We start from the raw sequence: 25,307 nt of genomic DNA, 5'->3' as shown, positions 1-25,307 counted from the left end.
TTTAGACATCTTAGGCCCCACAGAGGGAAGTGAACACCTCTTGGACTGCACTGAGGGCAGTTTAGGCCTAATGGATGGCAGTTTATTTATCCTCAACCTCGTGCATATTGACTCTACCATGCCTTACCAATACCTGCAGGACCTAGGAAGCACATGCTCTGCAGAGCCTCAAGGAAAATGAACGAAACTTCTAACCAATAAATAATGTCTTTAACCAAGTAGACTGACATATCCTCGGAATTAATTATTCCCATTTAGTTTTCTTGAATGCATTATGTTAGGGTAGAAAATTTCTTTTTGTTTAGATTTCAAAATGATATATTTATTTGTAGACTTGGCAACTTCCAAGGGTTTATTTTTTAAATGAGAATAGATTGAAAAAAGGCAGTTATTTATGCTGGCTAGAGGTTTCTTCTTTTATTTCTTGTGTTTTTTATGTGTTGTGTTTTTTTCTACCATGCACCTCTTATAATTACCTAAATGGTGCAAAAGTTGTTGTTGTCTGATGTGTGTAAATACAATCCTGAAAGTTTATAAATGTTCCAGATATATACCAGTTTATATATATAGATATATAATTTCATATAAATATATATATCCAAGAGTCCTTACCTTACAGTAACCTACCATTGCATCTCCCTGTGTGATAACCAGCCATAACAGTATAATGTATAGACATGTATATTAAAGCATGTTGTAATATCATAAGAAACAGTTGCAAGAACCTGAATCCCTAATCATATGAAGTGTGTTACATTCCCATGAAATCATTGATATAACCATTAGAAAAAACTGTTCTTTTAAAAATATGATTTGATTTTAATTTGTAATTTGTACATTTTTTTAAACAAAATCAAGAACAATGTTTATATGGAAATTATATTCAATGATTTCAAGGAGAATAATTTGTATTGCTTATGTTTTTATGGACCAGGGTTGTTTTAGCTTTAAAATCATTCATCATTTCCATCAACGATGAAAACTGATTTGCTGACAATTTGTCTTGTATAGGTTGTTTGTCACGAGAACTGAACTGAAATTTTTACTAGTGCCTTCTTAAAGTAAAGTTTGATTTTCAGCATTGGAAAAAAAAAATCCCTATGAAATTTTCTGTACTAGGCGTTATTACATACTCATTTACAAACTCTGTTAAGTTTCAATGGAACCTGAAACATCAATATTTTTCCATACTGATGTTCATATTTCATGTTAGTTGTGTGACGTCTTTTGTGATGTCAGTGTCATGTATGTCATCGCGCTTAAAAGTTCTTTAACAACGATATTTTCAAGAACAAATTTAAGTATAGATGCGTATGTAATAAAAAGATTATTAGATTTGCATCAAGAGATCAGCGTGAGTTCTGCAGCGGAATAATATTGCGCTTCTAAAGTCTTGCAACATTTTCGCTCCTAAAGTCGCGCAATATTTCTGCTGCAAAACTCTTGCATATTTCTCGATACAAATCTAATAACATATAAATATTTGTTTTCCTTAGCTTAAGCTGAGCAAATTCCAAATATAACACAGGAAGAAACGAAAAGAACGAGTGATTAATTATTTTAAACTTAGCAAATCAGCTTTTATATTTTTCCTCATTGATTATCATTGTGTTTCACTGTTTTCTTTGACCATATTTGGGTAACAGGTTAAAATGCTGCAGAAAGATTTGTTACGCCGCTATACAGAACTCAAACAATGGACGACAGGTGCGCATTTATTTACGTCTAGTCTGCTTTCCAGTAACATAGATACTCTAGAACTAACAGATCTGTTAAAAGTTTTGTATGATATTATTTCAGAATGCTTCTTGAGTATATATGACGTGAAGGCTAGTCTTGAATTTAATAAACAGATTTTACAAATGTTATCTTTGGGTTGACCCTTACCGTGCTAAATTTCTATAATGAACTTGTCCATCTTTCAATTTGGACAGTACCATTAACTGTTAAAAGGGGTGCCTACCAAAAAGATACTGACTGAATGGCAAACAGTGCAGATCTTCATCAGACTGCATGGATATGCAGGCTTATCATGATCTACACAGGTCGCAAAGGCAGAATCAGTTTTGTCCAGCATGGTGAGGGTTAACTTATTGTATGTGATAAGAAAATTAAATGTTAATGTTTGCATAGATTGATTTGAAATTGCCATGAACTGTCACACTTAAATAAATGGAATACCATTTCTGTTAAAACATGCCATACTGTTTGCAAACTGAATGTAACCAATTCATTATAATGTTTCATGCAGTACATGCTCATATTTAACAGTTATTGCAACAAAAATTATTTTGAAATTTAATACAATAAAAATAATTATTGAATTTAATACAATAAAAATTATTATTGAATTTAATGCAACAAAGTCATCAGCGTATCAGCCTCTGGCACCGACAATAGTTTTAACTGTTCCCAAAATACCCAGGAAATAATTGTATACTGCTGCCACATAAGGACAGGAGAAACTTGTTACTATTTGTTCTTCAGATTATATTTTAACATAGAAAGTGTGGTTTAGCTTTAATCCTGAATTTTTAGATGTCACAAGTTGTAGCAGAGAGCACACATCTTTTCTTCACTCGTACACGTCTTTTTCAGCTAATTTGCAAAAATACCCCTATCTTGGTAATATGTATAAAACAATTATTGTTAGAAGCGCATGTATTCATATCTTTCCAAATGGCTCCGCTTTTTTTCTGTAGGAAATTATGTGATGCCTTGCATGTTATGATTTAAAAATATTCCTATCCCTTTTTGTTTTCATTAGTGTGCGCATGGTTTATTTATTTTCTCAGTTTTTATAACCTGATTCCCCAAGATTTTCTTTAAATTTGGTATCCATTAATTAAATGAAATAAAACACTAGTTATTGTCCCGATTGTAAAAGCTTGACTGCAAAATGTCATAAACTCCAGTAAGAAAATTCTGATTAAGTACTCCACTCCACATATTGGTTTTTGTTAGAACAAAAGGGTCAGTAAGATAGAGTTTAATCCTGAACTATCAGAATTAAAACTTGATTGGTCTGATCCATTATAAAGGCAGGAATCATGGTTCGTACAAACTATCAAGTCAGTCAGTTCTGCTTTTTGGGGTTACCAGCGCATTTTGACATGTAATTTGGAATGGAATGGAATTGTACAACATAGCCACTCCCACCCATTAGCTGCCAAACAACCCTTTCATCTATTTTATTTTTGTTGCTTTATTACGTAGGTTGTTAACTTAATTATTTTGCATGTAGTGATTGTGCATATAAAAGTTGCTATATTACCTCCATGTTGCATGTGATGACATTTTATGGCAGGTATGTCTGGGCAGTAACACGTTGATTTAAACTTAAATTATTGCTATTATGTAGAGTCTGCATGGCAATTCTAGATTAATACTCCCTAATATTCTTGCTTTATTTGATGAAATTATGCACAAATCTAGTTTGATGCTTTACACTTTGGTTCAGTTTGCATGCTGACATGAAATTTAGAGGATTAAAGTGTGTTTTAATGAGTAGATTTTGTGTAATTCTGTTATTAAAATAGGATTGCCTTTATTCCTTTATATCAGCCACAAAATGTTTTCAACAAAATGTTTTTTCTAAATATGAGATAAAATTAAATAGCCTTGCATGTTATTCTAGGGAGTTTTAGTTCGCTGATAAAAAGTATACGGAGAGCAATCATTCTCACCCCTGGGTAGAAGTCCACAGCTTGTTTTTAAGCTTTGAGAGACTTGATCTCTGATCTCGATTTACTTCAGACTTAAAATGTTTGTTCCTATTCATCACTCACACAAGTTCCATAACTCTGGCATGAATATTTCATAAATTATGCTCCCTTTTTTACTTAGGTTTTTTCGTTAAAAGTTTTAATGCACTTTCACTCTGTCTTCGGTATTATTTTGATATGTCATATTTCACTATAAAACATCAAAAATGGTTGAGTGTGCTGTCTCATGATTATGCATAAAGTAAAATGGAAACTCATTTGTAGCTGAAAGTTCCTTTTCCATTTAGGTTTCGATTTATTCTTTTGTTTATTACATCTAAAGGTTTTTTAGTTCATTTTTTTTATTGCACATTTAGGGACTGTGCAAGACTTTGGCAAAATCTTCTAAACACTTACAGGTCCTGAAAAATTTAAAAACAAAAGTCTTGAACAAAATTTCTAAGCACACAATTATGTTTTTATACACATAGGGAAGAACAGTTGAAATTGTGTAAGATCATATCTTAAATGTTAACATAGTTTTGTAGTCAACCTGGGGACTACTAGACAGTCTTGTTAACATAGTTTAGCAGTTTGCCTTGGAATACAATTGTTATATAGTCTGTTTTTCATCACTTCTTTGCTTTTAAACTTCTAATCAACTGAAATTGTTCAGACATGATAAAATGACAATACTCCTGTCTCTTAGTTTCACTTTTTACATTTAAAACAACACTGAAGTCCAATTCATACATGAGAAGCTGGCAGTATTGCCTCTGGAAAGCTTTAAGCAGGATCTTTTCTCTTTATATTTAAAAAAAGAGAAATGAGCCGCACCATGAGAAAACCAACATAGTGCATTTGCGACCAGCATGGATCCAGCGCAGTCTGGTCAGGATCCATGCTGTTCGCTTTTAAAGCCTATTGGAATTAGAGAAACTTTTAGTGAACAGCATGGATTCTGACCAGACTGCGCGGATGCACAGGCTGGTCTGGATCCATGCTGGTCACAAATGCATTATGTTGGTTTTCTCATGGTGCGACTCAAATAATGTCTTAATACTAAATTTTTTAAACATTTACTTCCACCTCAGTTGCTATTTATTACCACTTTGGTCGGCTGGTGCAAAATTCACTTAAATTTATGTATCACTATTTACTATCAACATGAATATTTTTTCACTTACCATCTTTTTATTTTTTAAACATTTTTAAATTAAAAGTCATTTTTATTTCTTTACTTTCTAGAAAGAGTACATTTTCTCGTTGAGTAATTAAAGGGATATATATTGTGTAAGATCTATGTCTGGAAGGGTAATTTCTGTGATAATATATTTACAATTTGGGTCGGTGAAATGTAACGTAAATTTAATGATTTTGACTTTGTGTATTAACTTTCATTAATATTTTCTTTTCCTTTATATAGTGTAAGACATTCTTTGGAATTTTCGAAAGGTATTTGATTGAAAAAACAATAATTCCGTTTGGGATTAATTTGTGTGGGATTAATCCTGTTTGAGTTTAATGTATAATTATTGGTGATATTAAATGTTACAAAGCATGGACTTTGTTGTACGCCTAAAAGGACATATTATGTTATGACGCTGGTGTCTGCCCATCCATTAGCAATTTCGTGTCCACTCTGTAACTCTTGAACACCTTGAAGGATTTCCAAGAAACTTGACACAAATGTTCACCACATTGAGACGATGTGCAGAGCACGTGTTTTGGATAGCTAGCTTCAAGGTCAAGGTCACACTTAGGGGTCAAAAGGTCATATGACTTTGTTTGGTGTCCGCTCTGTAACTCTTGAACTGCTTGAAGGATTTTAAAGACACTTGGCACAAATGTTCACCACATTGAGACAACATGCAGAGTGCATGTTTCGGATGGCTCACTTCGAGGTAAAGGTCACACTTGGGGGTCAAAGGTCTAACCTTCAGGCATATATTGCTATGCATTGCAGTGCTCATGTTTCAATTTTATTTGCCCGAAAGGAAGTATTTATGTGATGGTGTAAGTTGTCTGTACGTCTGTCTACGTCTATTGCCAATTTCATTTGCTCTCAATAACTTAACAGTATTTTGACTTTGAACCTTGGGAGGCACATTGCTCATCAGTAGTAAATGACCCGTATTGATTTTATGGTCAGTGGGTGAAAGTTCAAGGTCACAGAAAGTGTGATTACTGAAACCATTTTCCCTCTCAAACTTGATAGACACATTGCTCGGGCGTATATTGCTCCACATGGCCGTGCTCTTGTTGGATTTAGGCTTTTGACAGTCGATTGATGTATAATTATGTGCTGTGACAGTTACCTTAGGATTATTTGAGGTTTGAAAAAGTAACTTTAGAATATTTTCTGTGTTAGATAGAATGGTAATAGCTGTAATTTTATTTTTTAGAATTTCAGTAAGATTTCACACACTAAATAATTAGCATGCTTCATCCTTTCAAGTCTCTGCACTTCATCTGTTGTATTTTAACTCTCATGTAATTTATAACTTCATGATATGCACACAAACTTAAAAGTATATCAGAAGCTATCATGTATTTCTTATTATGTATTAATGTATACATTTCTAATATTAGAAAGAAAGGTATAAAAGACTAACCACTAACTTTTCACTCAATATAGGGCGCTCCCTGCGCGCTGGTTACGCTGGTCCCAAGCAAGGGAGCTCGCATATTATACAACATCGGTAGTATGTTGTGTTATTGATTGAGTGTAAGTAAGTACACATATGTAGGATGTACCTGTAGATAGGATTATGCACATAGATGGGTAGGAAAAAAGCTGTGTATGATTCAAAGCTCGCCTAGTTTCTAGAATTATATTTCCGTTTTATTATTGATGCTAGACAAGAGTTCCCGCAGAAAAGTGATTATTCATTCCATTTTCACATTTGCCTCCTAGCAACTGCAGTAAAATGTTCAGTTAACCCTTACCTTGCTAACTTTCTATAATGAACTTGTCCATCTTTCAATTTGGACAGTACCATTCACTGTTAAAAGGGGTGCATACCAAATAGATACTGACTGAATGGCAAACAGTGCAGGTCTTGATCAGACTGCACAGATGTGCAGGCTGATCATGATCTACACTGGTCGTAAAGGCAGAATCAATTGTATCCAGCATGATAAGGGTTAATAGTTTAGATGAATCCTCAGAGCCTGTTCAAACATCCGTTTAAAGATATACTATGCCTTTTAGTGAAATATTTTATTATTACACATTAATTTATATCTAGAAAATCCTCATAAGATATAATTTGGCTAGATATTTAAACTAACTATGTATATATAGAGCTGCAATCACAGATAATGGCTGTTTGTTAGATAAGTTTTTAGTTACCGTTGGCACTTACCTTAAAGGCATATCTCGGTAATCATTGCTTGTATTGGATTAAAATTTCAGGCAAGGCTCCCCGGTTATCAAATCTACAGAAATAATTTTGTTTGAGAACTCTTGGTTGAATTTGACCATTTTCATATCAGAGTTTTTCTTATTACTAACCATCATGCTAAAAAACAGCGATATGAATTTAATTGAAACTGTGACACTTGGCTTCCCATCAGACATTCTAGATGGCACTTGATTAATCTGTTGTATATCTCAGTAACAACTATATAGTATATTATTGGATTGAGACTTCACTCAAGTCAAATGTACCTACCTAACCAAGTCACAGAAGTCTGGCTTGATGTTGCTTCCAATTAGATTTTTAGCTCACCTGTCACGAAGTGACAAGGTGAGCTATTGTGACCGCTTGATGTCCGTCGTGCGTCGTCAATCGTGCGTCGTCAGTCGTCCGTCAACAATTTCTAAAAAAATCTTCTTCTTGAAAACCACTGGGCAGAATTACACCAAACTTCACAGGAATGATCCTTGGGTGGCCCCCTTTCAAAATTGTTCAAAGAATTGAATTCCATTTAGAACTCTGGTTGCCATGGCAACCGAAAGGAAAAACTTTAAAAATCTTCTTGCCCATGACCACAGGGCCTAGGGCTTTGATATCTGGTGTGTAGCATCATCTAGTGGTCCTCTACCAAAATTGTTCAAATTATCCCCCTAGGGTCAAATATGGCCCCGCCCCGGGGGTCATATGGTTTATATAGACTTGTATAGAGAAAATTTTGAAAATCTTCTTGTACAAAACCACATGGCCTAGGGCTTTGATATTTGGTATGTAGCATCATCTAGTGGTCCTCTACTAAGATTGTTCAAATAATCCCCCCAGGGTCAAATATGGCCCCGCCCCGGGGGTCACATGGTTTATATAGACTTATATAGGGAAAACTTTGAAAATCTTCTTGTACAAAACCACATGGCCTAGGGCTTTGATATTTGGTATGTAGCATCATCTAGTGGTCCTCTACCAAGATTGTTCAAATTATCCCCCTAGGGTTAAATATGGCCCTGCCCCGGGGGTCCCAAGTTTTACATAGACTTATATAGGAAAAAAAGTTTTAAAATCTTCTTGTCTGAAACCACAACACTTAGACCTTTGATATTTGGTTTGTAGCATTGTCTTATGGTCCTCAACCAAAATTGTTCAAATTGTACCCCTTGGGTGAAAAGAGGCCCTGCCCTGGGGGCCCCAAGTTTTATATAGGAAAAAGCTTTTAAAATCTTCTTGTCTGAAACCATACGACCTAGGCTTTTGATATTTGGTATGGTACATTGTCTAGTAGTCCTCTACCAAAATTGTTCAAATTATGCCACTGGGGTTAAAAGAGGCCCCGCCCTGGGGTCACTTAGTTATTATGTGAGTTATATAGGAAAAATACTTAAAAAATCATCTGATTCTATTTCAAAGACTGTTTAATTATAATTACCTGATGACCCCAAGTAATATGAAGTCACTTGACTGTGACCTTGACCTGCTGACCTACTTTCTTGTTTTTTAAGATACAGCCTTGAAATTTTTATGACATACACAGTTTTGCACACAAATCGTAAAACTGAATTTTATTGACCATGAATGTGACCTACTGACTTTCTTAATATTTTATCATCAGTTTGACATTTGAAACATGTAGCTCATTACTCAGGTGAGCGATCCAGGGTCATCATGACCCTCTTGTTATAATAAATTGTTACAAAATAAGATCTTCAAGTCTTTCCTGATTATAAAAAAAGTAATGGCCTTTATTTGACTTAGAATTTATCAAATAGTCAAGCAAGATGTCTTATAAACAGAGCTCTTGTTTTAGTGGCATTACATATTTTATAGCGGCATAATATTTTAAAAGTACATTGATATTTACATTTCCTAGAGCTTCGTTACTCTTTATACATATACAATATTACTTTACAGATTAAAGAAATGTTAATTTCTTCTCACCAGCTATCTAACTATTTAAAATGGAATATATTGGGTGAAATTGATAGTAACACGTAATGATTTTTTTGTTCTAGCAGAGTTAAAAACACAGTAAATAAAATAAGAAATAAAATTAAATTGAATATGTGGTTTCTACGAGAGTTCTTATTTTACCCTTAAAAAAGGAATGTAGGAGGGGATACGGGTGGAAGGGCGGCGTCCACGAAGTTTTTCCGGAGCATTTCGTCTTCATGCATGGAGGGATTTTGATGTAACTTGGCACAAATGTTCACAATCATGAGACAGAGTGTCATGCACAAGAACTGGGTCCCAAGATGTAAGGTCAAGGTCACACTTAAAAGGTCAAAGGTCAGATTCAAAAATGACTTTGTCCGGAGACTTTTTCTCCGTGCATGGAGAGATTTTGATGTAACTTGACACAAATATTCACCAATATGAGACGGCGGGTTATGCTCAAGAACCAGGTTCCTAGGTCTAAGGTCTAAGTCAGATAAAAGAATTGCTTTGTCCAGAGCATTTCTTTATGCATGGAGAGATTTTGATGTAACTTGGCACAAATGATCACCACCATTAGATAGAGTGTCATGCACAAGAACCACTGGTCCCTAGGTCTTAGAGGCAAACAGTCAGATAAAGGAATGACTTTGTCTGGAGCATTTCTTCTTCATGCATGGAGGGATTTTGATGTAACTTGGCACAAATGTTCACCACCATGAGACACCCTTGTTTTAAGAATTACTTCCCTTTCTTTTTACTATAAATAGCTTATTTTGTAACTTTTTTATTACTGGCATACCTGCAATATCTCCCGCTGGGAGACTTTTTCTCCCGTATTTTCAGTATATCTCCCGGTCTCCCGCCGGGACATGAAAACCTCCCTTAAAAAAAAATAAATTCAGAAAAAAGTCCTCTGTCGAAAAATCGTATCTCGGACCCAATGTAGACCTTTAGAAAATACTTCTTATTCAATATCGAGTAGCCCAGAAATGCAATTCAAACATAATTTTCATAGTTGTCTATAATCCCTAGCTTGTTTATCGAGAGATACACGCCTGAGGCATTAATTATCTTACCACTTACTGTCACCATCTGCAAACACTTAACCGTTTAATCTTGCCCGTAGACAATTGTAAACATGTGCATGCGAGATTTTAGACTGATTCAATAATATCAAACTCGCTGATCCGGTTTTCAAAACAATATGTAAACCAGTCTAAAAATTACGTCATTTTACCGCCACCTGCCGAAGTGTACTTTCGCTGACCCTCAATGTTTATCGAGCCATCAGAGGATGAGACAGTTTAGTGCTAACACAGAGTTTATGCTTCTCAATTTAAATACTTGCACAACATGCCAAAAATCAACCACGATTTAACAAAAATTGGTGAGTTAAATGTCAGAAACTACACAGAATTTCGGACAAACATGAATTCGGATAAGTGAATTTAATGAAATAAATTGCAATTTATACTGCACGAAGAATTGACTGCCATTCCTTTGTGATATTGTCATGTTGCAAAAATTAACGGGAGAAGAATTCCCAGTTTAAATACATGTAGTTTTAATCTAAATCTGGACAATCCAGCAAAAGAATGACTCTCATTTTTAGCTCACCTGTCACGAAGTGACAAAGTGAGCTATTGTGACCGCTTGATGTCCGTCGTGCGTTGTGCGTCGTCTGTCAACAATTTCTAAAAACATTTCTTCTTGAAAACCACTGGGCAGAATTACACCAAACTTCACAGAAATGATCCTTGTGTTGCCCCCTTTCAAAATTGTTCAGAAATTGAATTCCATGCAGAACTCTGGTTGCCATGGCAACCAAAAGGAATTTTTTTTAAAATCTTCTTGTCCAAAACCACAGGGCCTAGGGCTTTGATATCTGGTGTGTAGCATCATCTAGTGGTCCTCTACCAGAATTGTTCAAATTATCCCCTAGGGTCAAATATGGCCCTGCGCCGGGGGTCACATGGTTTATATAGACTTATATAGGGAAAACTTTGAAAATCTTCTTGTACAAAACCACATGGCCTAGGGCTTTTATGTTTGGTATGTAGCATCATCTAGTGGTCCTCTACCAAGATTGTTCAAATTATCCCCCTAGGGTCAAATATGGCCCCGCCCCGGGAGTCACATGGTTTATATAGACTTATATAGGGAAAACTTTGAAAATCTTCTTGTACAAAACCACATGGCCTAGGGCTTTGATATTTGGTATGTAGCATCATCTAGTGGTCCTCAACCAAGATTGTTCAAATTATCCCACTAGGATCAAATATGGCCCTGCCCTGGGGGTCCCAAGTTTTACATAGACTTATATAGGAAAATAAGTTTAAAAATCTTCTTGTCTGAAACCACAACACTTAGACCTTTGATATTTGGTTTGTAGCATTGTCTTATGGTCCTCAACCAAAATTGTTCAAATTATACCCCTTGGGTGAAAAGAGGCCCTGCCCTGGGGGTCCCATGTTTTATATAGACTTATACGAGGGCTCTTCAAAAATAACGTAGACTTTTTCTCTAGCTTTTTTATACTTTAATGAAGCAAACAAAAAATATACCATCATGATTTGCAGTCTTTTTGTGCACCCCCCCCCCCCCCCCCCCCCCATGAGTGGTGGGGGCATATAGATTTGCTCTTGTGCGTCCGTCCGAAGTTCGTGACGCGCCTAGCTCAAAAAGTATTTGATATAAATTGATGAAACCTTGCATGAGTCTTTATCATGATATGAACTGGCGCACCTTCTATTTTTCGTCTGACTCCGCCCCCTAATTTTAGAGTTATGGCCCGTGAAATAGTCAAAAATGCACAATTTCACCTTGTGACACGCCTAGCTCAAAAAGTATTTGATATAAATTGATGAAACCTTGCATGAGTCTTTATCATGATATGAACTTAAGCACCTCCTATTTTTCATCTGGCTCCACCCTCTAATTTTAGAGTTATGGCCTCTGAAATAGTCAAAAATGCACATTTTCACCTTGTGACACGCCTAGCTCAAAAAGTATTTGATATAAATTGATGAAACCTTGCATGAGTCTTTATCATGATATGAACTTGTGCATCTTTTATTTTTGTATGGCTACGCTCCCTATTTTTATGTCCCCGAAGGGAGGCATATTAGTTTTCAACTGTCCGTCCGTTAGTTCGTTCGTTCGTTAGTTCGTTCGTTCGTTCGTTCGTCACAACGTTAACTTTTTGCATGAAGGCACTTTACTCGTGAACCACTGCACCCAGGACCTTCAAACTTCACGTGCTGATAGTACTTATTGAGTACACTACCCCTACTGACTTTGGGGTCACCAGGTCAAAGGTCAAGGTCACAGGGGCCAACGTTAACTTTTTGCATGAAAGCACTTTACTCGCGAACCACTGCACCCAGGACCTTCAAACTTCACATGCTGATAGTACTTATGGAGTACACCACCCCTACTGACATTTGGGTCACCAGGTCAAAGGTCAAGGTCACAGGGGCCAACGTTAACTTTTTGCATGAAGGCGTTTTACTCGCGAACCACTGCACCCAGGACCTTCAAACTTCACATGCTGATAGTACTTATTGAATACACCACTCCTACTGACTTTGGGGTCACCAGGTCAAAGGTCAAGGTCACAGGGGCCAATGTTAACTTTTTGCATGAAGGCACTTTACTCGCGAACCACTTCACCCGATACCTTCAAACTTTACATGCTGATAGTACTTTATGAGTACACCAACCCTACTGACTTTGGGGTCAAAGGTCAAGGTCACAGGGGTCAACGTTAACTTTTTGCATGAAGGCACTTTACTCGCGAACCACTTCACCAAGGACCTGCAAACTTCACATGCTGATAGTACTTATTGAGTACACCACCCCTACTGACTTTGGGGTCATCAGGTCAAAGGTCAAGGTGCTGCGGGGGCATTTGTCACCATTAGTAACAGCTCTTGTTTGAGTTATGGCCCCTGAAATAGTCAAAAATGCATATTTTCACCTTGTGACATGCCTAGCTCAAAAATGTTTGATATAAATTGATGAAACCTTGCATGAGTCTTTATCATGATATGAACTTACGCATCTCCTATTTTTCATCTGGCTCCGCCCCCTATTTTTAGAGTTATGGCCCCTGAAATAGTCAAAAATGCACATTTTCACCTTGTGATATGCCTAGCTCAAAAAGTATTTGATATAGATTCATGAAACCTTGCATGAGTCTTAATCATGATATGAACTTGCACATCTCCTATTTCTAATCTTGGTCTGCGCCCTATTTCTAGAGTTATGGCCCCTGAAATAGTCAAAAATGCACATTTTCACCTTGTGACACCCCTAGCTCAGAAAGTATTTGATATAAATTGATGAAACCTTGCATCAGTCTTTATCATGATATGAACTTGCGCACCTACTATTTTTCATCTGAGTCCGCCCCCTATTTTTAGAGTTATGGCCCCTGAAATAGTAAAAAAATGCACATTTTCACCTAATTATGTGCCTCACTCAGAAAATATTTAATGTAAATTCATGAAACCTTGCTTGAGTCTTTATCATAATGTGACCTTGCACACTTGGCATTCTGCTTGAGAATTTTAGCATTTATTACAGAGTTATGGCCCATGAAATAGTCAAAATAGTGGATTTTTTGTTTGTGATGCTCATAGCTCAAAAAGTATATGGTATAGAATAATGAATCCTTTTCATAATTTTTTTTTAGGCTATACCCCATTAAGACTGCAAACATTTGAATTATTTCACCTTATTTGTGACAAATGTACCAGTGGGGTTGGGAGAGCACACTCTGTGTCCTACAGACACATTCTAGTTACTAACTGCACTGCAGATTTCACGTGATTATGATCATGCATTCATGAGTTACGCTTCCTCGAAAACAGTCACTTACACGGACCCGGCGCACGGCGATCATATTTCAACGACGTTAATGACGTCGTGCCTTCATTGTGATGCTTTCATTAAGATTGCATTAATTCATATTTATAAATTTATTTTATAAATTTTCATGAGCAATACTTAAGTCAAAACAAGTTGTTTGGTTAGAATACTAAAAATGTATGAACACTTACGACACACATCTCAGACAGGGTACTCAACGTAAGTACTTGGTCTTTATCTACGGCGTCATACATTGGCATTAACGTCCATTCGCAGTTTTTATCGTTTTCTCCCTCCATCTCTGTTGTTTTTGAGCAATTCTGGACATTTGAGAATCGTTTGTACCACTTGAAGATAAAGACACAGATGACTAAACATTGTTGTGACATCTGCTTCATTGAATTATGATTTCCAGTTGCTGTTCGCCGTAACTAAGCAACTGTCTTATCATCCATATAAGTCGATGACGACATAACATGCATTATAAACAGTAATATTCACTTAGTTCAAACGTTGTTTTCTTCCGTCTCCCACGTCAGGTACCTCTGACATGTTGCTGCACTTGGGCATATTTTTGGGGAAACAAGTGTACTACTGGTGTGAACATTAGCGATCGAATTCAAATCGCGACAGATCAAAAAGCGACTGCGCCGGTTTTGTGTAGCTGTGGTAATAAAAACGTTCGACGCGCTTCGCCTATCAGCAAAAATGTTACAAAAAATTAATGACCAAATTACAGAGAGATTCCGAATTACAACGATATATTTCACATTATCATTTACACAATAAGCGACATTTGACAGCAAAAGTCTACGTTATTTTTGAACAGCCCTCGTATAGGAAAAAGCTTTAAAAATCTTCTTGTCTGAAACCATACGACCTAGGCTTTTGATATTTGGTATGATGCATTGTCTAGTAGTCCTCTACCAAAGTTGTTCAAATTATGCCCCTGGGGTTAAAAGAGGCCCGGCCCTGGGGTCACTTAGTTATTACGTGAGTTATATAGGAAAAATACTTAAAAAAGCATCTGATCCTATTTCCAAGACTGTTTAATTATAATTACCTGATGACCCCAAGTAATATGATGTCACTTGACTGTGACCTTGACCTACTGAACTACTTCTTGTTTTTTAGATACAGCCTGAAATTTTGATGACATAGTTACACAGTTTTGCACACAAATCGTAAAACTGAATTTCATTGACCATGAATGTGACATACTGACTTTCTTAATATTTTATCAATCAGTTTTTGACATTTGAAACATGTAGCTCATATTACTCAGGTGAGCGATCCAGGGTCATCTTGACCCTCTTGTTGTTTTAACAACTTCATTTCTGAAAAGAAATGACTGCCCTTAAAAGACTGTTTTGACACGATATCTCCGCAATCTTTTGAGTCTTGTATGCTTAACATGTCAAAACAGGTTTTTTTCTTTTTGTTTTGGGAACATAGCCTATACCCTCAATATTGGGATTTTTGACGCGTAAATGTTCCAAATTGGGAAATATTTAGTCCCATAGGATATAGTAAGGATGTGTTTCAGCACTTTCTCATACACTTGTTTCACATTATACAACCTCTTTAACATACTGCCATTACATAATTGTTTATAATTTGATCAATATTTGTGCAATTTTGATGAAAATTTTTTCAGAATGTAGATTGGGAATTTTTGCACTCATTTTGTGAAAAATACATACTTTTTTGGCATTGGGAATATTGCCGAATAACGGCTATAGAAACGGCCGGAAAAAAAAACCTGCAAAAAGACCACTCTCTCCATATGCAGAGCATCAACACATATAGCAAAAACCTAGTTCAATCTTTCATGGAATTCTGAATTTCCTTGGATTAAGTAAAGTGCTATAAGTAATAATCGTGCATTCACAACTGTTAATTGGCTCCACTCATTGATTCAGTATAGGAAACTCGATGATTTTTTGCATGAAAACGGCTATTTAGCGCGTAAAAAATGAGCAAATTAAAGTCTTTGTTATTTTTACTCAAATCTCCCTTAAAAAAAGCCCAGTTGAGGCAAATCTCCCTTATTGACTGTCTGAAAATATGGCATGTATGTACTGGTCATAGGGAAAAATTGAGAACATGCATGTTACATCCAATCTTTAGGTGTATTTTGACCTATCTCTACCTTGTAAGGAGTTTTATATGGACTTGTATTATAAAGAATTTTTTTTTTCTATCCCCCGCCACGGATGGTCTCCATCCGTCCTTCCGTCTGTCCATAACATTTTGTGTCCAGTGTGTATCTTCTAAATCCCTTGAAGGATTTTCATGAAACCATGGTCAAATGATCACCTCGTATCAAGACTATGTGCAGAACTCATGAGTCAGCCATGTCAGCTCAAGGTCAAGGTCACAACTCTCAAAGGTTTGACCTTCCATTTTGTGTCTGCTCTGTATCGCCTAAACCCCTTGAGGGATTTTAATAAAACTTTGGTCAAATGATCACCTCATCAAGATAATGTGCAGAACTCATGAGTCAGTCATGTCGGCTCAAGGTCAAGATCACAACTCGAGGTTTGAGCCTCCCATTTCGTGTCCGCTCTGTATCTCCTAAACTCCTTGAAGGCTTTTCAAATTTATTGATGTCGTCATACATGGACTATAAAATATACTTAACAACGTCAATGCTTTCACCCAGTACCATCAACCCTTTCACTATCCATAACAGCATTGGGGGATATAGCTTTCTTTCAGACTGCCTTGTTTAGGATTAACTTCCCTTGTAGTTACTATGAATAATTTATATTATAACTTTTTTATGCCCCCCTTCAAAGAAGGAGGGATATATTGTTTTGCAGATGTCGGTCGGTCTGTCGGTATGTAGACCAATCCGTTTCCAGATGAAAACTCTAGAACACTTGGGCCTAGAATCATGAAAGTTGATAGGTAGGTTGGTCATGACCAGCAGATGACCCCTATTGATTTTGATTTCAATAGGTCAAAGGTCAAGGTCACAGTGACCTGGAACAGTGAAACAGTTTCCGGATGATAACTCAAGAATGCTTAAGCCTAGGATCATGAAAGTTGGGAGGTTGGTCATGACCAGCAGATGACCACTATTGATTTTTAGGTCAGTAGGTCAAAGATCAAGATTACAGTGACCAGGAACTGTTAAACGGTTTCCAGTTGATAACTCAAGAACGCTTGGGCCTAGAATCATGAAAGTTGATGGGGAGGTTGATCATGACCAGCAGATGACCCTAATGATTTTGAGATCAGTAGGGCAAAGGACATGGTCACATTGACCTGGAACACTTAAATGGTTTCCGGATGATAATTTGAGAACGCGTGGACCTAGTATCATAAAACTTGATAGGGAGGTTGATCTTGATCAGCAGATGACCCCTATTGATTTTGAGGTCAGTAGGCCAAAGGTCAAGGTCACATTGACCTGGAACAGTTAAACTGTTTCAGGACGATAACTTGAGAAGGCTTGGACCTAGGATCACGAAACTTAATAGTGAGGTTGATCATGACCACTATTGATTTTGAGAGGTCAAAGTAGAACTTTTCTATACAGTGACTAAATAATTTCTGTTCCTTGTGCAATTACTGAATGCATCAAGGGGGGCATTTTGTGTTCTAGGAGCTCTTGTTTATAATTGGCCCAAAAAATTCCATATGCAGATACAGGTGCTAGTGTAAAGAAATTTGCTATGACGGGCATATATGTGACATTCTGGCACTCTTGTCATTGGTTTCTTTGGCAACAGGACTGTTTATTGAAACCAAAGTGTCACAGAATGAATACATTGTTGAAGCAAAAGTAAACAAAGATGAAATATTCATTCTTCCTTTAATATAGCCTTACAAGAAAAGATATTAAAACTTGGATTTTTTCTATTTTTTAAAACTACAGAGTCAGTTAGACTCAGACTGTCTAACATCAGATTGTTTAACCTATCTAGTAAGTACAGTTTGTTCTTTCAATTATTTAATGATCAGGTTTTTTTGTGTTTATTTGAAAACCCCTTTTGGTCAGTTTGGACAGTATATCGTCAAAAGTATTTGTATGAAAATTTTAAGTTCAGTAGATTCGGTAATGCTTACATCACTTCAATTTCACAATATGAAGGACTGCAGCCATGTTTGCATTGTTTAATTAAGAAATATTCTGACATGGTTAGATTTGATTGCCAGTTAAACAAAGAAAAAGTTCAAGCTCTGTATATTCTACCACGTGCGGACCGGTAAGAGAGCATTATGATGTCAATTATGATGTCAAATTGCCACATGACATCAGGTTTTTACTACTTAGGTAAATAAAGTCCAGCATAATTTTTATCAGAAGATTTCTATGAACACGTAAGAATGAAAACAGTCAAGGCTTTATTGTAGTTTGTCACCTTATTTACCACAGTTCACTGTTGAGATGCTTAGGTATTTAACCACTCAGACTACGACAAGCACCCACTGGTTCAATTCCTGCACATCTGAACTCGTGAACCATGATCAATCAGGCAACAGACCACTCAAAGGCCATGATTTTTTTTGTTAAACATATCTCAAACACTGATTTTATTGTTCAATAAAATCAGTGTTTGGAGTTTAAGATGCAAAGAAATTATATCATTAAGTGTGATATGATAATGCAGAGTTTCTCCAAATATGTGCCTGTTTTGCGACGTAAGCCATTTTCAATGCACTGCTGTTACATTTGAAACTTAAGTCCACACGGTCATAGTAACATTAAAACACTGACTTTATCACATTATAATGTCAGACTTTCAGTCTTCATTATGTACCAGGTTGTTATTGGCTTATTACCTTCAGAGAAAATGCTTTGCATTATACATATTGTGCATTTTAATCGACTTGGCAGGGCGGGGTTTCGCGACGGTCCACTGCATTATTGTGCAGGATATGTAGTATATTCGGCAACCTGATTCTTATTCAGTGGCCATCTACCTTACATTGTAACCAATGTAGCGTTGAATTTTAGTTGTTGGTTACGGAATTAAACAATTATATTGCTCTACCTATTTGCTTGTTTTATGAGAATCTTACCATTATTTGAATAAGTCAGAGATTAATTCCGCCCTGCCAGGTCGAAAAAAAACGCACAATAGCAGTTTATTGTTTTAAAAATGTTAGCAAAATAAAGCTACCATGAATATCATACAATCTGCAAAAAAATGTACTGATGTTTAGTAAAATTTTCACAAATTATTTAAATGCTTTGTCTTTTAGTTGTCCATTGTGTCTAAAAGTCAATTATGGCCCTACTTGTTAGAATATAAAAAAGTGAACTATTATGAAATTTATTAGCCAACTGCTTCTTATGGTCAAAAAAATTTAGGATGATCAAGGGTGATCTGGTGATAAACTTATACTGGTCATTGAATAGTTGAACACATTGCTATAATTGCATTATTTACAGCTTTGTCAGGCCTGGGACTTTTCAGGACTCGTCCAGATTTCAGGCTTTTGATTGCCAGAATTTTCTTATATTTTCTTTGTTATAGCTGTATTGAAAAATGACATGTCAGGCTGTATTTTCTCAGCCTTATCATTTTAAACAGAATCCCAGGCCTGTTTGTAGTTTCTGTATGTTTTTTGTTTGTTGTGTTTATTTGAATGGTAAAATAGTACTTTCCTGCATGTTCATTTAGCGGGTTGCCATAATTTATTTTTCTTATTAAGTCTCTTAAAAATGAGGCTTGCTGAGTGTGTGATGTACCTGCTTGAAGCTCATATAGAGGGTTTAAGGCAATACTGTCATAAGTCCTTCCTTATTTAATAGGAGTTACAGCAGTATTAATTGCATTAAATTTTATTATGCTGTAGTTAAGCAAAATATTTAAGAACACAAAATTCCTAGACTTGCAGCATAATTTCACATTTATTTTGTTGAATAAACTAAAGCTTAGTCAGTTAGTTCATCAGGTTATGTAGAGGTGATTTGAGAAATCATTAATTTGAATCTTTGTTAATCAGTGCTAGTCAAATATCGATATGTTTCATTAATCTCATTTTCAGTACTAATTTGGCATGGAAGTAATGGGATGTAATCCAGGGTGTTACAAAATATGAAATATCTAAGGAGTTACTACCTTCTGTGTTTTCAAACTTGAAGCTGGCGCATGTGCGACTTTTGAAAAAAGCCTGATTAAGTTCAATGTGTCCATGCAAAATTCTGTTGAATCGCAGTGATTGCATGGAAAAACTAAATTAATGTAGATGGAGTATATCATCATCTTGCCATCAGTTAGTAGACACTGGAACGCATTGTAAATTAATTTGTTTTATGTTTCTATTTCAGACTTTCTTCCATACATATTACCTTTTAAATTTTCTTTCAGTAAAAATGTATATACAGGAATAGTTCATGCAAAAAAGAATATATTTTGTGCTAATTTGCTTATATTCAAGTGCTGAAGCTTGTAGATTTGTTAAAGTTATGTTATGTACATTCCATGCCTTTTTAGCTCACCTGTGCACATAGTGTTTATGGTGAGCTTTTAGGATCACAAGATGTCCGTCTTACACCTGTTCATCCATTATTGGTCCCATCTGGGGGCTATTTGTTGATATTAAAGTTGATGTAAGAAAGTGGTCCTTTACAAAGTTCATTCAAATTATGCACCTGAGGTCAAAATTGGCCCCATCCTTGGGGTTCACTCTATTTAACGAAGACATACGTAAGAAAAAATTTTCTTGTCTAAAACTTCAAGGCATAGAGCTTAGACATTTTGATATTTGGTATGTAGCATTGTCTAGTAATCTCTTCAAAATTGCTTATGGGTCAAAATTGGCAAAGGCCTGAGGGTCATTTATTTTACTGTAAAAAAAAAATCGGGTAAGTAAGTAAGTTCTTGTCCAATTTTGAAATAATTTCATGCATTTTACGGGTTATGGACACTGTAATAGAATCACTATTACTAAAAGAAGAGGAACGGTTTCTGGCCTGAAATGACAATTTCTGATCAAACTTGGCTTATAGCAAGTTTTATAGATAACACCTATCATCTGGGTCAAGGTTGCTGTTTCTTTAACTAGGAAAAAGGTTAAAGTTTTAAACCACCAATAATTATTGGTCTATAAGGAACTTATGCCCATTTGAGTCAGGTGAGCAGTACTAGCCATCATGCCCTCTTGAACTTAATATACAGGTGCAAGATTTGAGAGCAAAATAATATTTCACAAACTTGACTAGAATTAAGAACAAAAATGTATAAAATATTTCATGATGCAAGATTTGAATTGAATTCCCATTAAAGTAAACATTAATGTTGTTTGTTTTCTTGCCTCTATATTCACTATTTTCAAAAGTGTTAACTTTGGAATTTTGAATTACAAAAAAATGGTTTGTTTCCGGTAGCATGCTAAAAAAATTAGGGAAGGTAAGTTGGTAATTTTTTTTTTTTCGATTTTTTTTCATTTGGGACTTTTCGGAAAATAAGGGGGTTATGCCTTTCGAGCACCTGGTTAGTTGATTTCTTACATCTCAGACCATGTTTAAAGCATAAAAAGTGCAGTTTTGCAACTTTTTGACAAAAAGTTGAAAACAAAATTCTCAAACATTTAGGGTCGGGCCAAAAATTTAGGGTAGGTCGGGATACTGGAAAAAAAACATTTTTTTTTATGCCTTACTGTAGTCACTATCAAAGATCTGGAATAAATCAGTAAGTTTGGTCTTCTTTCAGGCTGAGGCTCTACATCTTGAACTGATGTCAAGACGTAAAGAGATGGAGTACCGTTTCCGAGCTTTTGTTGCCGATGTGCCAACGTCATTTTCAAGGACGAGAACACTTAAACCTAACAAATGAACAGAAACTGAAACATACAGAATTATTATACCTTTGTTGCTGAAGAGTCAACATTGTTTCCCAGGATCGGCACTTTTTGCTAGAACTGAATTGAACATCGTTGGAAGCAGACAGAATTGATGGTCATTGTATACAGAGCAAAATGTATGGGTACAGTTTAGACAGTGGATAGTATTCTAAGTTTTGGATTCATTTTTCTGTTCAAGAAAGGCAAAATGTATAATTAGAATTAAATGCTTAGCCTTTCTTGGTAATGCTTTCTTAAGTTGCAGATGAAAACATAATGAAAATGGATTTAACAGGACAGTATTAGAAAGGATGTTGATATTCCGATATGGAATTATAGTTGAGGGTGCATACCTAGTACAATAAATTAGAACATGTAGTACCATGTTAGAATGAGGAATAGTTTGCTCTGTCATTGTTCATTTAGAACAGAGAGCAATGAAACTTTGCATGAATATTCCTTCTGTAGCTACCGAGCTCAGCACAGTTTCACTGGTGTAGATGTGCCAAAAACAAAGTAATATTTGCCATTCATTTACAAAATTTCAGACTTATAACTTTGACAATTACAGGCCCTTAACATTGCTATATTGAAACAAGATATGAACATTGCTATATTGAAACAAGATAAAAATGACTCAGGGATGTGTATTTTTGAAATGCATTCCTTAATATATTTCATATGAACAACATAATCTACCTGAAATTTGTTCTTGCCACATGCCTATATAAAGGGAAATCACTCTTTTAGTATTTTTGATCAGTTGAGTAGGAGTTGTCAGTGTGTTGGAATTTTTATGCCCCCGAAGGGAGGCATATTAGTTTTCAACTGTCCGTCCATTCGTTCGTTAGTTAGTTAGTTAGTTAGTTTGTCACAACGTTAACTTTTTGCATGAAGGCACTTTACTTGTGAACCACTGCACCCAGGACCTTCAAACTTCACATGCTGATAGTACTTATTGAGTACACCACCCCTACTGACTTTGGGGTCACCAGGTCAAAGGTCAAGGTCACAGGGGCCAACATTAACTTTTTGCATGAAGGCACTTTACTCGCGAACCACTGCACCCAGGACCTTCAAACTTCACATGCTGATAGTACTTATTGAGTACACCACCCCTACTGACTTTGGGGTCACCAGGTCAAAGGTCAAGGTCACAGGGGCCAACGTTAACTTTTTGCATGAAGGCACTTTACTCGCGAACCACTGCACCCAGGACCTTCAAACTTCACATGCTGATAATACTTACTGAGTACACCACTTCTACTGACTTTGGGATCACCAGGTCAAAGGTCAAGGTCACAGGGGCCAACGTTAACTTTTTGCATGAAGGCACTTTACATGCGAACCACTTCACCCAGGACCTTCAAACTTTACATGCTGATAGTATTTTATGAGTACACCAACCCTACTGACTTTGGGGTCACCAGGTCAAAGGTCAAGGTCACAGGGGCCAACATTAACTTTTTGCATGAAGGCACTTCACATGCAAACCACTTCACCCAGGACCTTCAAACTTCACATGCTGGTAGTACTTATTGAGTACACTGCCCCTACTGACTTTGGGGTCACCAGGTCAAAGGTCAAGGTGCTGCGGGGGCATTTGTCACCATTAGTGACAGCTCTTGTTTTTTGTTATTTCTTGATATTGTGATTTAAAAATTATACTTTTATTATGAAAATTGAATTTGAAACATTTTAAATGGTAATGTTGTAAGAACTTCAAATTTTAGATGTTTTAAATGATATCAGTTTAATGTGCCAGAACATGCAGTGTCAAAACTTTTTTAAAAAATCTGGAAATCTTCAGACTAGCCACTTTAATGCATATTTTTTTATCACTTAATTACTTTGCTTAGCTGTGCAATTTTAAACCTGTTTTGTGCTATAATTTTGAGTCCTGTCATATTGTATTGAGCAAAAATCTCTTGAAATGGTACTTCTATTAAGCTTTTGTGAAGTTTTTTCATTTCAAATAGATTTACATGTGTATCTTTGTTTAACAATCAAGCAAAGCTGTCCATTGTTTATTGTTCCATTAATTCTATCTGCAAACTCAGAATTTCATACATTTTAAGCTCATCTAAACTTTGTTCAAGGTGAATGATTAGTATGGTTGGATGGTCCAACCACCTGCATCTTTCATATGTCATCCTGCATCAACACTTTTATTAAAAATCATCTCCTTTGAAAATAAGGAAATCAAACTTAGTTTGTAGCATCATAGAATGTACCTCTCTCAAGTTTGTTCAAATGGTGTTGATGACTTCTTTAAGGGGCTTCCGGAGCTGAAAATGAATGACTTCTTCTCATGGACTGCTGAATGAATCTTTACTAAACTCATTCTGTAGCATCCTTGTATAGATTCACTTGGTTCATCTAAGCAGAGAGAAAAATAGAAAAAAGCCTTTAAACAAATTCTTCTTAATAACAGCTTCTGAATCTTCACCAAAGTTGGTTGGTCATTAGCATCTTTGTATAGATCTTTCTCACATTGGATCTAAAACTACTCCTGATGAACCGCTTGATAAATGTTTACCAAACTTGGTAAGAAGTGTCTTATATTTTGCAAATGGTTCCATTTGGCCAAGGTCACATCTGCCATACTTTATTCATTTTTATAAAGTAGAGATTCTGTTGGCATCCACGTCAGACATTTTTCACATGTAAGCAGGTTTCTCCAGCAGTCTACCACCCAGTACTTAGATAGCTCTTATGTTAAATGGTACTACATTATTAACCCTTACCCTGCTAAATTTCTATAATGAACTTGTCCATCTTTCAATTTGGACAATACCATTAACTGTTAAAAGGGGTGCTTACTAAAAAGATACTGACTGAATGGCAAACAGTGCAGATCTTGATCAGACTGCACAGATATGCAGGCTGATCATGATCTACACTGGTCTCAAAGGCAGAATTAAAGTATCCAGCACGATAAGGATTAAATGGTCCTGGGGGCCTCCATGGCCGAGTGGTTAAGGCCGCTGACTTCAAATCACTTGCCCCTCATCGATGTGGGTTCGAGCCTCACTCGGGGCGTTGAATTCTTCATGTGAGGAAGCCATCCAGCTGGCTTACGGAAGGTCGGTGGTTCTACCCAGGTGCCCGCTCGTGATGAAATAATGCACAAAGGGGCACCTGGGGTCTTCCTCCACCATTAAAGCTGGAAAGTCGCCATATGACCTATCATGTGTCGGTGCGACGTTAAATCCAACAAAAAAAAAAAAAAAAAAAAAATTAAATGGTCCTACATTATTAAACTTGCAGAAATATAGATTCTACTTTGAACTATGGTTTGGATTCAGGAAATAGATGTTGAAATAAGAAAATATGGAAGACATGTATTGTGTTTATTTTTATGAAAACTTTTTTTGCATATTTGAAACATCCTTGAATCTGCCAAAAATCAGTAGGAGTATGTATCTAATGATAACCTTTCTGATAAATTTCATGACAAATAGTTCATTGCAAATTAAAGCACTTTCAAATGAAAAACATTAAAACAGAATGTTAAGTCCAGTTGCTCAGAATAGTGATGAATATGGATTCCTGATCTTCAGATATATTGGTATGAAATCAA

General features: G+C 36.0%; 1 protein-coding gene across 1 annotated transcript in view; it reads left to right on the top strand.

The window, feature by feature from the left end:
• The window catches only part of LOC128551803 (leucine-rich repeat-containing protein 27-like), a 48,744-nt gene extending 27,027 nt beyond the window's left edge, over positions 1-21,717 (top strand). The window contains exon 11 of the mRNA XM_053532718.1: positions 21,595-21,717. Within this exon, the coding sequence (XP_053388693.1) occupies positions 21,595-21,717 (123 nt within the window). The remainder of the gene's footprint in view (positions 1-21,594) is intronic.
• Positions 21,718-25,307: the final 3,590 nt, after the last annotated feature.

Source organism: Mercenaria mercenaria, unplaced genomic scaffold (assembly GCF_021730395.1).
Source record: "Mercenaria mercenaria strain notata unplaced genomic scaffold, MADL_Memer_1 contig_1717, whole genome shotgun sequence".
In the NCBI taxonomy this organism is placed as follows: Eukaryota; Metazoa; Mollusca; class Bivalvia; order Venerida; family Veneridae; genus Mercenaria; species Mercenaria mercenaria.
Note: the sequence above shows the minus strand (reverse complement) of the source record. Positions and strands in the feature narration are given on the sequence as shown.